General features: G+C 47.8%; 2 protein-coding genes across 15 annotated transcripts; one reads left to right on the forward strand and one right to left on the reverse strand.

The window, feature by feature from the left end:
* Positions 1-4,308: 4,308 nt before the first annotated feature.
* TINF2 (TERF1 interacting nuclear factor 2) lies at positions 4,309-10,142 on the forward strand. Of its 3 annotated transcripts, XM_081050091.1 has the most exons (9): positions 4,309-4,818; positions 4,968-5,072; positions 5,191-5,292; positions 5,372-5,479; positions 5,562-5,658; positions 5,842-6,298; positions 6,388-6,452; positions 6,560-6,651; positions 6,785-7,492. In XM_081050091.1, exons 1-9 carry the CDS (start codon positions 4,627-4,629, stop codon positions 6,920-6,922), a joined length of 1,356 nt encoding a protein of 451 aa, XP_080906217.1. In that variant the 5' UTR covers positions 4,309-4,626; the 3' UTR covers positions 6,923-7,492. The 3 variants fall into 3 exon arrangements, with proteins under 3 accessions (XP_080906217.1, XP_080906218.1, XP_080906216.1); XM_081050092.1 differs by lacking the exons at positions 6,560-6,651; positions 6,785-7,492 and adding an exon at positions 9,108-10,142; XM_081050090.1 differs by having other exon boundaries at positions 6,560-6,948.
* Positions 7,471-14,379, reverse strand: GMPR2 (guanosine monophosphate reductase 2). Of its 12 annotated transcripts, none has more exons than XM_081050095.1 (11): positions 13,980-14,171; positions 13,497-13,610; positions 13,264-13,383; positions 12,618-12,694; positions 10,805-10,888; positions 10,461-10,634; positions 9,540-9,708; positions 9,358-9,464; positions 9,141-9,183; positions 8,309-8,468; positions 7,471-8,106 (listed from the first exon to the last, which is right to left on the reverse strand). In XM_081050095.1, the coding sequence occupies exons 4-11, from the start codon at positions 12,666-12,668 to the stop codon at positions 7,917-7,919; spliced, it is 978 nt and encodes a 325-aa protein (XP_080906221.1). In that variant the 5' UTR covers positions 12,669-12,694; positions 13,264-13,383; positions 13,497-13,610; positions 13,980-14,171; the 3' UTR covers positions 7,471-7,916. The 12 variants fall into 12 exon arrangements, with proteins under 12 accessions (XP_080906221.1, XP_080906222.1, XP_080906228.1 ...); XM_081050096.1 differs by having other exon boundaries at positions 9,540-9,621; positions 13,980-14,138; XM_081050102.1 differs by lacking the exon at positions 12,618-12,694 and having other exon boundaries at positions 13,980-14,379.
* Positions 14,380-14,428: the final 49 nt, after the last annotated feature.

Raw genomic sequence — 14,428 nt, forward strand, 5'->3', positions numbered from 1 at the left:
ACCCCAGGTTCTTCTCCAGCTCCATTCGAGCCCATCTCGTGGTTTTAAGGTCCACACGCTCCCCAAATTGTATCTGTTTTCATTGAACCTCAAGCCGGTATATTTATGGGCTTTTCAGCATCTCTACTGGCTGTCTCACGGACACCCTCCCCCAAGCAAACCATGTCCAAGGTCAAACCCAGCATATTCTCCTGTAGCCTCCCCCATAGCAGTAAATGGCATCTCTATCTTTCCACTTTCTTAGACCCAAGAGCTTGCAATCATCCTTGACTCTTCCTCTCACATCCCACACCCAATCTGTCAGGAAATCGTGATGGTTCTAGCTGTCATTCCCATGCGTTCAGAATCTGACCGCGCATCATCTCTGTAGCCACCATGCTGCCTTCATCTCTTGCCTGGATGGCTGTCTCTGCTTCAAAATCATTTCCCCATGTCCACTCTTGCCCTTTGATACACTGCTCTTCACGCAGCAGCCAGAAGGAGCAGGTAAATCTGATCGTGGAAATCCTCTCCTCAAAACTTTCTACTGGCTTCCCCAAAGCCAAAGCCCTTCTAGTGCTCTGTGACTCGGTCCTCACCTCCCCTTCCTGCCCCAGGCTCAGTCCATTCCAGGACCCTGGCCCCTTCTTTCCTGACAGTGCCAAGCACCCTCGTTCCAGGGCCTCTGAGCTCTGCCTGAGAAGTTCTTCCCCAGATGTCTCCATGGTTTGTGCCCTCATCTCTACCATCCCGGTAAGGTCTTCCCCACCATCCCATTTTAAAATTGCAGTACCATCCACACTCCCTCTTCCCCTTTGTGTTTTATTATCCTCCGTAGCACATATTACCATTTGAACCTCTCTGTATTGTATTATTTGTATTATTTGCAAATAATTCTTTGTATTATTCTTTGCATTATTTGCTTATCAAATTCTTTGTATTATTTGCTTTGTATTATTTGCTTATCAAATTCTCTCTACTGGGACTGCCCCTCCCAAGCTAAGCTACCATCTCTCTTACGCCTATCGAAGCCCCAGCCTTCTCAGTAGCCCTCCCCCTGCCCTGTCTCTTCTCAACTTGACAGGAAGAGAGATGTTTTGGGGGTTTTTTAAAACAGTTTTTTATTAGTTTCAGGTGCACCAACGTAATAGTTAGAAATTTATTATTTATATCCCTCACACAGTGACAACCCCTTTCCCCCCATCCACTACCCCTGTGACATCGCCTACAGCCATTACATTTCCAGAGAGACGTTTTTAAACGTCACTGATCCGCTCATATACCGATCCATAAGCTGTATTGCCCCCTCCACAGAGGAAGAAACTGAGGCAGCACAGGTTAGGTAATTTGTCCAAAGTCATTCAGCAGTCTAGAATAGGATTAGAACCTGGGTAGTCTGGCTACACGGCTTACACGACTTACACGTGTATTCTATCTCAGACTGAAAGTGGCCCCACAGAGCTCTTAATTCCACCCCAAGCTGTTCTTCCCCTAGTTTGTCCCATCTCGTTGTTATTATAATGACCCAGTTGTTCAAACTAAAAATCTACAAATCACCTTTCATTCCTCTTTCCCTTCCTCCAATATTCAATGCCTCTGTCTCAGCTCTACCTCCAAACTATAGTTGAATCTGTCATTCTCTCCACTTACACTGTCACCGTGCTCTCTCCCTACAGAACTGCCATAGCCTCCTGGGGCATTTCCAGTCTTGTTCCTAAATATTCAATTTCTACACAGCCAGTGAACTTTCTAAACTCTAAATTAAATCCTGGTACTCTCCTGCTTAAAACCTTCCAATGCTTTCTCATTGCCCTTGGAACAATCCAAAGTCCTACTCTGATCTACCTGACCCTGCAGACTACTCCACCCTCATCTCCACCACGCGCCCGGGCCCTTCTGCCTCAGCCCCAGGGCCCTCTGCTTCTCTGCCTCACCACCTTCTACCTAAGACTTGGCCCCTGCTCTTCCTTGCGGACACTCTTCAGGTGGTATGGCTGAGGCCCCTCCTGCTATTTGGGTCTCAGCTCAAATGTCACCTCATCAGGGAGCCTGAACATCAATCTGATCCGTTTTCCTATCTCTCAATCTCTTTAGCATATCATCCAATTTTATTTTGTGTCCTACCTAGCCCTTATTGTTTAACATTAGTGTGTTGGTTTGCTTATTTATTAAACTCTGTCCCTTTTCTTAAAATGTGAACTTCAGAAGAGCTGGATCCTGTCTGTCTCGTTCACACCCTTGTCCCAGGACCTACAATAGGGCTGAGCATAGAGCTGCACAAGAAGTGTTTCCTACTTACAAATTTAAAATCAACAATTTGCAAGATGTGGCATGTTTAGATGGTTGATACACTTTATTAGTTTCCAGAAAGATTGAGCAGTAACACACCAGTATCTCTTTTCATTGAATACCTGGAATAAAAGTGAGACTTTCAGATTTCTAACAACTTTGTAACTTGCTTCACATTTATTCATTTTACCCTGGTCCTTGTATTTAGTAGAGCTCAAAAATGCTTGAAATCCTCAAAAAGAAAAACGGCAGAAAGGTAATGCTGTTCTCCAAACAGCTAGAGGGAAAGAAACAAATATAGAGGGTGCCGAAACAATGTATACACATTGTAAGCAAGGAAAAAGCTATTAAAATTATAATACTCAATATATACTGATAACAAAAGATGAATACAAGTCACATTTGACTTCTGCAATTACAAGAGGTGCTCAAAGTGGTTACCATCAGCGTCCAGATACTTCTGATTACGGCGAACTCCTGCTTGAGCAATGCTGACCAAAGTCAGCATTGTATACATTGTATACATTGTATACATTTTTTTGGCACCTCCTGTATATGTTGAGTCCCTACTACGAGTGAAGCTCAAACTGGGTGTTTTATGAGTGTAATCTCCTCTAATTCTCTGGATGTGGGCATTAGAATCCCTGTTGTCCCAGTTTACCCAGTTCTGGCCTCAGGCCTCTAGTCCGCCTCCGACTAGAATGTAAGCCCTGTAAGAGCAGGCACTTCTCTCTCTCACTCATGGCTGCTTCACAGGCCAGGACACACAGTAGGTACTCAATAAGTAGCTGCTGAATGACAGATGCACTGAATCACAGGGTGACGGGGAGTCTGGAAGCTTGGAGGAACAGTGGAGGATTGTATTTTGGAGCATTTGTGGGAAGAATACATAATGGATGATGACAGCAAATCTGGGAAAGAGAGAGATAAATGGGTACCCGGGAAAGCTTGGTAACAACCATCAAAGCAAAATTCTTACTGGGATTGTACCTCAGAAAATTATACCAGGGAAACCTATTTTATGCCACTTATATTTATTTACATGAAGATTTCCTTTACATCATCCTTTATATGACAAAGTGCACTTTTAAAAATAAAATGAGGGCTGGCCCAGTGGCTCAGGTGGTTGGAGCTCCATGCTCCTAACTCCGAAAGCTGCCGGTTCAATTCCCACATGGGGCAGTGGGCTCTCAACCACAAGGTTGCCAGTTCAATTCCTCGACTCCCGCAAGGGATGATGGGCTGCGCCCCCTGCCACTAGCAAAGGCAACTGGACCTGGAGCTGAGCTGTGCCCTCCACAACTAAGACTGAAAGAATAACTTGAAGCTGAACGGCACCCTCCACAACTAAGATTGAAAGGACAACAACTTGACTTGGAAAAACTTCCTGGAAGTACACACTGTTCCCCAATAAAGTCCTGTTTAAAAAAAAAAATAAAAAAAAATTAGGGGCTGTCTGGAGTAAATGCACAGCAGAAACTGGAAAATGGAAACTATTCTATATGTTTAAAAATTACACGATACAAAAAATAAAAAATAAAAAAGATACCAAACACAAAAAAGCCCCCCAAAATTACGCAGTCTCGCCATCCAGAGAAAATCAGGGTTAACAATCTGATGTAGCTTTTCCAACTTTTAAAAGCGGGCGCCCTCTCCTGTTTTGAAAAAGGAACTGTTAAATTCTTACTGGAAGCAGCGCTCCACCAGGGAAGGCTTTCCAGCGCTTGTTTGGGGGCTGGAATTTAAGGAATTGTATTTCAGTGGGTGATGGCGATGGAGAGGGCAAGCGGCATGATCCCCCCTTTACACATGAGGATGTGAAACCTCAGAGAGGGACGTGATTTCTCTGCAGATTCCGCAAAGAAAGGCAGGGGCCGGGAGGGCCGAGACCCGCGGCCACCTCAGCCTGGCAGTGGACCGAGGAACCTGACAGCCAGAGCAGCGGTGGGGGAGGCGGGGGCGGAGCCGTACGCCCTGGGGCGTGGCCTTAGGCAGTGACGTCACGTTCCCCTCGCTGGCGGCCCATTGGTGAGCCTTGCCGCCATTTTCCGGGGTCAGAAAACTGGTCGGACAGGAATCGCGGTAGCTCTCGGGTTAGAAACAACGGCGCCGTTTAAGGCAGAGCGACCTGGCCCCGTTGGAGCCGGACATTGTCTCCATTCAAGCTCCTGCCCGATTGGGGGAAAACCTCCAGAATCCTGGTGACCCATGGAAGGGCACTGAGTCGAATCGCGAAGTATCCAGGGCCCCGCGAAACATTCGAGCCACGGAGGGCCATCGGGAGCCACGCCCCTAGGAGGGGTCGGAGAGCCTCGCGGTGGAGGAAGCAACCCTACGGGCTGCCCCCGGGGCGGAGCAATGGCCGCACCCCCGGGGGCCGGTCCCGCTGCCCTGCGCTTTGCCGCCGCTGCCAGCTGGAGAGTCGTCCGCGGACGCTGCGTGGAAAATTTCCCGCGAGTATTGGAATTTCTGCGATCCCTGCGCGTTGCTGCCCCTGGCTTGGTTCGCTACCGCCACCACGAACGCCTGTGTATGGGCCTAAAGGCCAAGGTATCGGAGCCAGTGGGACCTGGAAGAGTAAGGGGAAAGGAGCGGGATGCGAGTGGTATCTGACAAGGGCTGACCGCTTGCGGGGTGGGACCGGTTGGAAAAGGGCAACTTGCCCCGAAGTGGGCATTCTGAGCTCAGGACATTCACAGGTGGTGGTGGAGATGATCCTGCAGGGCCGGCCTTGGGCCCAGGTTTTGAATGCCCTGCATCACCACTTCCCAGAGTCTGGACCTGTAGTGCGGGACCCCAAAGCTGTGAGTAACATCTAGAACAGTACCCATCCCGATAACCCTTGGTGCAACAAAGTTGCTCTTCCTCCCGGCCACTGGATCCTGGTGCCCATAATTTGTCTGTCTTTTTTCCCTTCAATAGACAAAGCAGGATCTGAAGAAGATCTCGGAGGCACAGGAAGCCTTTTGCCAGCAAGTGAAGCGGCTGGTAGAGGCCCCTGTGGATTTGGCTTCAAAGCTGCAGGTGAGGCTGGCTGGTTTGGAAGCTGTGATGTGGCTCTTTTCTCTAGTTCTCTTCTGACCTGCTTCTTTCTGCCCTGCAGGAACTCCAACAGGAATATGGGGAACCCTTTCTGGCTGCTATGGAAAAGCTATTTTTTGAATATTTGTGTCAGCTGGAAAAAGCACTGCCTCCTCCACAGACACAGCAGGTTTTCCTGGGGCAAAACCGCGGGCAGAGTGCCGGGTGGTTGTATCAAGGACTGTGGTCTTCATCTCTCTCCCTGCCCACAGCTTCAGGATGTGCTGAGTTGGATGCAGCCTGGAATTTCTATCACTTCTTCTTTTGCTTTGAGCCAGTATGGTGTGGACATGGAGTGGCCACTGCCAGGTACCAGGACTATTTGGGAGAACTAGAAATTTGCAGGTAGAGTGTTTTGCCTGAGATCTTTTGACACAGCCAGCCCATTACAAGGGTTACATGAGCATGAGGCACAAGAAAGCAGACTGAGTTGATGTGTTACTATCTTCTCTTTATAAGGAATATTGTTGTGTTTCTTTTGTGTGTTTTTAGAGTGCTCTGTTGCTAATTCAGTGAACATGACAGAACCCATGGAGCAGAGTTCTCCTCAGCAACCAAGACCAGCACTCCACCATCTGCCAAAAGCCACCCCTGGCCCACACCTTCCTCAGGAACCAGCCTCAAGGATGCACCCAGAACCACTGACTGGTCACCACTTCAATCTGGCCCCTCTAGGCCGGCGAAGAATCCAGTCCCAGTGGGCAACCACTAGGGTAGGCCGTAAGGAGCGCCCCACAGTCATGCTGTTCCCTTTTAGGAATCTGGGTTCACCAACCCAGGTCATATCTAAACCTGAGAACAGGGAAGAACATGGGACACACATGGCAGATCCAGCAGGTGCTGTTGGTACAAGAGCAGCCTCCACTGGAAAGTCTAGGAGTCCAAATCAGACCCTGGGCGGAAGGGCGATGAAGAACCCAGTTGACTTGTCTGCTTCAGAGCAAAAGGAGTGAGTGGAACAGTTGCTTCTCCCTACTAGCAGCACATTCCTTGCCTGGTTTCCCTTCACCCTATCTTCTTTGCTTGCTCCCGCCCCAGGAATTGCTGGGATTGCCCCATGGAGTCCCTGAGACTGTCATCGTCTCCTAGAGCCAGGAAACCAGGTAGGCGTCCTGAGTAAGAACTGGGACAGCCAGCCTCCTCTCTTGGGGACTCCTGAGAGTCTGTGTTCCCCGACAAGAGTACGTTAACTCTGGTTTCCTTCCTGTAGTGTGTCTCCCATCTTTGTGCAGCCCTGTCATTACCATAGGGGACTTGGTTTTGGACTCTGATGAGGAAGAAAATGGCCAGAGGGAAGGAAGGGTGAGTAGGGAGGAGCAAAAAGCTGGGGAAGGAAGGGGATGGGGCACAAGACAGAAACCCACATGCTCCAGAATATGGAGGGCTCAAGGAATGTTTCAGATGATGATAGGATCTCCCTATTCATTCTCTGCAGGAATTTTTGGAAAACTATGAGAAGACAAAGTTTGACACCCTGATCCCCACCTTCTGTGAATACCTCCCCGCCTCTAGCCCCAGTGTCATGTCTGTCCCATCCCATGACCATACAGACTCTAGAGCTCTAGACTCCTGATAGGACTAGGATGCCCTCTGCGTTCTGCCCTGTTTCCTTCTCACGTCTACACGCAGTTTAGTGGTAATAAAGTGGAAGCCCAGGCTTGGGTTGCCTGGCTACATGGCCAAAATTACTTTGTAATGCTTGATAATTAAACTTGGGATTTATAAAAACAGTGTGTTGGTGTGAGCGAGGGGAATTAAGGCTTCTGTAAGGTCAGTGTAGATCACTCCTTAAAACAGAACTGGCCTCTCCAAGAATCCCTTTGCCCTTTTACTTCCCTTGGAAAGTGTTGTTCAGATGTGCCAGGATTACCAGGACGAACCTGGATGGAAAATTTCCTTCTGCTATTTTGAAAATATCTGTGTGTCCTGATGCCAGAATATATACTCTGTAAATTCTCACGCTGCTAGGTTACCTGGGGGTTGTGGTACTAGAATGGAGATGCTTCATGGGAAAAGTACTCACTGTTCTTGACTCCACTGGGTCAGTGCCACCTTCACCTCCACTTTCCCTGGAGCTGCACCCAGATGCCAGCCTTATGCAGAAAGTCCCAGAATCTCTTTAGTCATTGGGATTTCTCTTTATTGAGGTATTTAAAATATGTAACACTTCTTGAGCTTTTTAGATATTCAAACATCCTATTTAATGGCACTGATTAACAAAACACGATTCTAAAAGCCTACCTCTTCCAGACCATGGCCATGTACTCTTAAAACATTTAGTATGAATCAGTATCTTTTTCTTTTAATCCTCAAGAATTGGGTCCCCAGATTCTCATTTGATTATCTTCATTTTCTCAGCTTGCCTTCCTGGCTTCCTCCCCAGTGAGTGCCCTGGGCATTTTATGTGCAGATAGGGAAGTACGGAATTACTGCAGGAGCTCTCAGGAGTGAGACGACAGGAACTGACCAAACAACAGTAATAGTAGCTGGGATGGGAGAGGGGCCTGCTTGAGAGGCCCGGGGCAAGGTGCTGGTTCCTTGGCTTGGGAGGGCAGAACTGCTCAGGCCTAGCTCACGTCACTGAAGATTGGATTCACCTGCTGGGTGACACGAATGAAGGTAGTTCTCCGGCTCAGCTCTTTCAGCTTAGCTGCTCCCACGTAGGTACATGTGGAGCGGATGCCTCCAAGGATGTCTCGGATGGTATGTTCCACATCCCCTTTGAAGGGCACCTGTACTGTCTTACCCTCTGAAGCCCTAGAGGAAGAAAACCTTTCTTACCTTTTGCTTCCGGATTCCTTAAGCCCAATGACTCTTCCCAATCTCTAGCATTCAGTTCCAGTTCACCACTTTTCTCCCAGGAACTATACCATCCCTCTCCCAGCAGCCATGAGTTCTGCCACCACCCTACTTAGTCACACCCTCCAGGAACCCTCAGCTCCTAGGCCTCTACACATACCTGTACTCAGCCACACCCCCAGCATACTTCTTCATGGCTATCTCAGAACTCATTCCATAGAAGAGCTTGTACTTCTTGCCATCCTTCTCGATGAGCTCACCACCTGACTCACTGTGCCCAGCCAACATGCCACCCAGCATCACGAAGTCAGCCCCTGCCCCTATCAATGAAGGGTGGAAAGATGAATCTGGCCCAGGTGCCCATATGCCCACCCTCAGAAGCAACTCACACCAAAGTCCTGACAATGATTCCAGCATCTTCCTGGTTTTGTTTCCCTTCCGGCCCACAACCCACACAGGCGTGCTCTGCCTTGGCCTCTAGTCCTCAGTGGGCCTCACCTCGCCAAGAATTTGAAAAGAGCTGCAGAAGATTCCCTGCCTGGCTTTACTCTCTCCTTTCTGCTGCTTTTGCCATCTTCTGGTCATTTCTTTTTACTGTGCCCAGCTGAACAAGACTCACTGTAGGTGTCCCTAGAGCAAAGGTCTCCAACTTGAGTGTGAGCAAGGATCACCTGGGAAGCTGTGAAAAATGCAGATCTGCAGCCACACTCCCCGGAGCCAGATTTTGTAAATCTGACGTTCAGGCTCTTACACTGTCCAGCAGTCCAGGGGACGGTGCAGATGGTTCTGGCCCACACTTGGGAAAGTCCGTAGCAGTCTCAGGATTTCCCCCCTGGCTTACCCCAGGTGACTACAGGCTTCAGGGTCACTAATTCATATTATGAAAGAATCTGAACAGCTTCCTCAGCCTTTCTTGGCCTGATCCTAGACCCTCAGAGGTGACTCATCCTCTCCTACAGGATCCTCCTTCTGAGCCCTCCCAATGTCCTTACCGAATGCCTTGGCCACATCTCCAGGACAGCTGCAGCCTCCATCCTGCAGAGTAAGGAGCACTGTCGGGATAGCATGGATTTCCCAAGCCCTCTCAGCGATGTCCCAACGGCCCACCTCAAGCTGACAGGAACCCAGGAGTCCTGATCCACCTCTATCAAAGCTCCCATGGACAGCAGAAAACCCAGATGTTTGGCATACCCTGCCCTTGGGCCTTACTGAAATGATGTGGCCTTTGAGGCCATGAGCAGCATCGGCACACTCCATCACTGCACTGAGCTGCGGATACCCCACTCCAGTTTTCTGCCGGGTGGTACACACAGAGCCTGAGAAGAATGTGACAAGGATGAGAGTGACGTGCTCCACAGATGTTTACCAATGGCCCCAGTGAGCCAGCTTACCTGGTCCAATGCCCACTTTGATGATGTCAGCCCCAGAGAGGATCAGCTCTTCCACCATCTCTCCTGTTACCACATTCCCTGCCTGAGACAGAGCCATCAAGATAGCATTCTTAGGGTCAGAAACGAAGAGGCGGTTGCATGCTCTCATGTGACATGCCAGGACCACGACCTTCCAACATTATTACAAAGAAGCATACCTGAGTTCCCGCTACTGAGCCCTCTGAGGGCTTTTAGACTAACTACTTCAAAGGACCCTGCTTCCCCAGCTGAGGTAAAAGGGTTCGTGGCCAGTGTCACTGTTGGACTAGGGTCAAGCTGGGGTCCAACTCAACCAAGATCAAATCTGATTTACGGTATTTTTATCTCCCTCTCCCTACCAAGAAACCCACACATGTCCTTCCCTTAAGTTGTTATATTATAAAACCTCTCTGCCTTAGGGAAAGGGGAAAGACAATGGGAATGCAGGCTAAATATCCATCTATACAGATGTATTTGCTTCTGATGGAACGAACAGAGAGACCCCTCAATGCTGTGAAGCAAAGGACGCTTTGTCATCACTCCCCTAAGCTTGTAAAAAAATAAAACGCTGTGACCTCTTTAATATGACTGGAGTGCCACGTCCATTCCGTGGGCCAGGTGTGTATATACCACAGGTACATACAAGGCCGAAACACATCATGGCTTGGTGGGTGGTGTCAGGGACACTGAATTTACAAAGACTGTGTATCAAGGGTCAGAGATTGCAAAGACCAATAAATAAACACTTTAAGCGTAACCATGGATAATCACCCAGTGACGTGATTAAGTGGACTAGGAAAATAATGCAGCAGAGGAGAAATGAACTGATGTAACAAAATGGAATGACACGAAAGAGTGGAAGAAGAAGAGGAATGTACCAACTACAGGGTAACAGAAACATACCATGATGGTGTGTTTAGGGAAGCACTTCCGCACATCCTTTACAAATTCAACGAAGTGTTCAGAGTAGCCATTTGCCACGTCCAGGCATATATATTTCACCTGGGGAATAGCTTCCAGGATCTGTTCCAGCTGCTCAAAGTCAGAAGAACCTGTGCCTGAGCTGGCAGCCAAGTGCTGTGAAAGAAAGCGGGCACTGGCATGGGAGGCATTAGACAGCCTATGGCATGGCAAAAGGGACCTGATGAGCAGCCAATGCGTGGGGAGGTAAGGGCTGATCCCCGGGAAGCCAAAAAAAGATTTCTGGAAAACGGATAAGGAAGGGATCAGGGGAGGACCAGTATTACCTCAAGACAGTCAGGATTCTGGCTAGCAAACTCTTTCCACTGCTCGAGGCTGTAGTGTTTATGGACAGCAGTGAAGAGGGAGAACTAGAGAGAAGAAAGACAGCCATCAAAAATGAGAACTTGATTAGGGCCTCTTTTTCTAGAAAGAGACCTTTATACTATTCTATCTGAGGGAGAAAAGCACAGATGTCTGGAAAAAGCAACTTGAAGAACTTGGGTTGAGCTTGGATTTTAGTTCAACCATTATTCTCCCTACAAATCCCAGGAGGACTTTTTACCATAAGCTACCGTGTTTCCCCGAAAATAAGATCTAGCTGGACAATCAGCTCTAATGCATCCTTTGAAGCAAAAATTAATGTAAGACCCAGTCTTACTTGCCCTGTCACATAATACCCGGTATAATATAATAATATAATTAACACAGGATAATATAATACCAGGTCTTATATTAATTTTTGCTCCAAAAGATGCATTGGAGCTGATTGTCCAGCGAGGTCTTATTTTCAGGGAAAAGGCAGTACTGTCAAACACTCCCACCAAAGTACTAAGTCATCTGGATTGGATTTCACCTGCCAGCACAAACAGTGCTGCTGACTTAAAAGGTGACAAGGACAAGCTGTTGGGGTAGTGGGACAAACAGTAGACAAGAAAGAACCATGAAGAGGCTGGACAGAGACAATACCGCCTACACTGACTCAGCCCCTCCTCCTACGGTAACCTAGTAGAAGAACTAACCCATTTTTCGTATCTCTGGTCAATTCAGTAAGTCTAAATGCTCACAAAAGGTAAAGCCTCAAGGTTAATGAATCCAATAAGATGTTACCCCGTCCTTTCTCCATCTCCGCTGGGGTAAAGGACAAATTCTCTTGAGACATGGACCAACCCGAAAGGTGTATTTCATTTAGTCTATTTCAGCCAGCCAAGTTCAAGGATATAATGGCTCATCCAATTTGTAGTCCCTAGCTCAACAGATTGCAAACAATATTCCAGTACTTTGAGAAAGGCATTCAAAGGCCACTGTGAATGCTGACGTTTACTTTAAAAGTGCAGACATGCAGACAGCAGTTGACTGAGACAGCACAAATCTTGAAGCTGGCAAGAAACCCAAGGAAGTCATGTATCAGCCAGCAGTAAGGAAGTGTTATTGTTATACTCACTCAGAAATCATCACCAACACTACTTAGCTAAAGCTGGTATTGAATTCTGCTTTCTCAGCAACACTCTGCCATCAACATAACGACAGACAAAGAAAAAATCACTCCAGGAGATCAGCAGGCCTTGGAGATATATGGGCATAGTGTGGCATGATGAGCACATCCAATTACATACCAAGGTAGAGATCTAGAAAAGGAGGCTTGCTTGCATCCAACCTCTTTATTATGACTGTGAGATTTGGCTCTATCTCTAAAATCTGATTTCCTTAGCACTCATCAGCAGTACTAAAAAGCCAGTCTCAACATAAAACATCAAGACAGTGCCCACAAAATCCACGTATTACAGCATGTCTGCTGACACGGAAGTCAGATTCACCATTCCTCAACTCTATTGGACAGGGCAGGTGGGCAATGGGCAACAGCAGGATTCCTAAATGGTTACTGCATGGCAACAGCACTGCTGGACTAAGACTATAACTATCAACCTCAGAGAAATGACAGCAGACATTCCACAAAGACTTACAGCAATCAACAACAGAGAAAAGAAGTCCTTAAGGCCCACAGAGCCATAGGCAGGAGCAGAATCCACCAACCAGGACTATATATGGATTAACCAGAAGAGTGCATATGTTCTCAGGGTGCCCACAGTAACTAGCTACCTTCTCAGCTACAAGTATAGAAGCAGGTATCATTACTGACAGGAGCAGCATCTTCCATTTTGAAAGTGAACAATAACCTGTATATAAGAAAAACATATTACATTTTGGGCACATCCCAGAAACGTCCAGGAACCTAGAACTTAAAAGAATATTTTTTAAAAAAAAGAAAGAAAAAAGAAAAAGGATAGCAGGCATAAAAGAAAAATTAATAAGCTGGTTCTCTCAAGGATCTTCTAGTTAGGAATTTTTAAATGCGCAAACCGTTATTTAATTTCTGAACTAAAACCATGAATGCTTAGTTTCTTAACAGTGGTGTAACTGGAGAGATGCATGTGATTTGGAGGGAGTGACCTGGGTAGTGGGAAAAGTTGGCGAGGTATATGAACTGCTGGACAGGAGAAAAGGGAAAGTTCTATTATATATCAGAAAAATGGGGGCAAAACTTACTTGGAATCATCTTAACTCATATGGCTCTTTGAACTTTACATATGAAGGGGGCTTAGTACTGGAGAAAATAGGAAAATGGAGCATCCGGGCTGTTAATTGCCAGAGAGTTGATCTGGGATGGGGGTGGGGACGCAACTACCTCTGCAGTCAGCCCACATAACTGGACACCATTCAGGACGTGGCGTAAGAGAAGTCCTACCTTACAGAGAACCTTGGCCATCTCAAAGGTGCCAACAGTATCCATATTGGCAGCAATGATGGGGATCCCAGTGTACATCTGCTTTGAGTTTCTAAACGCAAAGGATCTTGTGAGATCTACCTGCAGATACGAACAGGAAAATGAGCACTTCATTCGTACAAAAGCAAGTATTGCACAAGGACAAGAGCCAGGAATCTTTCTCAGTCCTGGCCCACCAGGGAAAGCAGGCTCACCTCACTTCGAGACTTAAGGGTACTGCGTTTGGGCCTCAACAAGACATCCTTAAAGTCCAGTTTGACGTCGATGTCGATATGAGGCATGACGGGGGCCTAGGGGAAGCGACCAATCTGAGGAATGGAAGGTAGGAAAAGTCATGAGGGAGTTGAATCAACAGCAAGTCTTAATGCCCTGTTAGGGCTGGCAGCAGGGCTCATCTCTCCCCTTGCTTAAATTGCGGAAAGTCAGGGCACTGGTGGAGGCATGGTCACTGAAGACTGCCACCTCCGACCCGTCCCATGGTTGCAATTATCCTCGATGTCTCCATCCCAGGGAGAAGAACTGGGATGGAGTTGTGAGTGACTCTAAAAAGGTGCATTCCTTATCCCACTACTCTTCCTTGTCCTGCCCCTGCAAAAAGTAATTTGAGGTGAGAGGCTGATGTGGGGCGAGAAGGAATGGAGGGTCCTATAACCATCTTCCGGAACAGGGTTACTCACTTCCTGTCGTCGTGGCCAAGGTGGCAGTTGACCGAAGCTCCCCTTGCTAAGCAACTAACCTCGAGCAGCCCCTCTAAGCCCTGTGGGCCACACCAACAGGTTCCGCTAATAGCCGGCAAGAACGATTAACCGAGGAATTCCAACTCCGGCGGTGGCCGCGCGAGGCTTTCTGGTTAACAGAGTTCACACAATGAGGTTGCCGTTGGATCCCAGGGGCAGAAGACTACAACTCCCAGGGTGGAACGCGCGGAGCTGCCCCTGGCATGATGGGAGTAGTAGTTCGTTTCGCCCCTCTTTTTCCATTAGACCCGGCTCTCTAGGGACTTTCAGAATCGGGGAGGCATCATCTCTGCTGTAACTCAGCTGTCCGTCTTCTTTTTACTTACGACGCCATTGAAACGAAAGGCGGGAGCATTCCTGAGACTTTCGGGAACCCCGGGGTAAGAAGG

Source organism: Rhinolophus hipposideros (genome assembly GCF_964194185.1).
Source record: "Rhinolophus hipposideros genome assembly, chromosome: 5".
NCBI lineage: Eukaryota > Metazoa > Chordata > Mammalia > Chiroptera > Rhinolophidae > Rhinolophus > Rhinolophus hipposideros.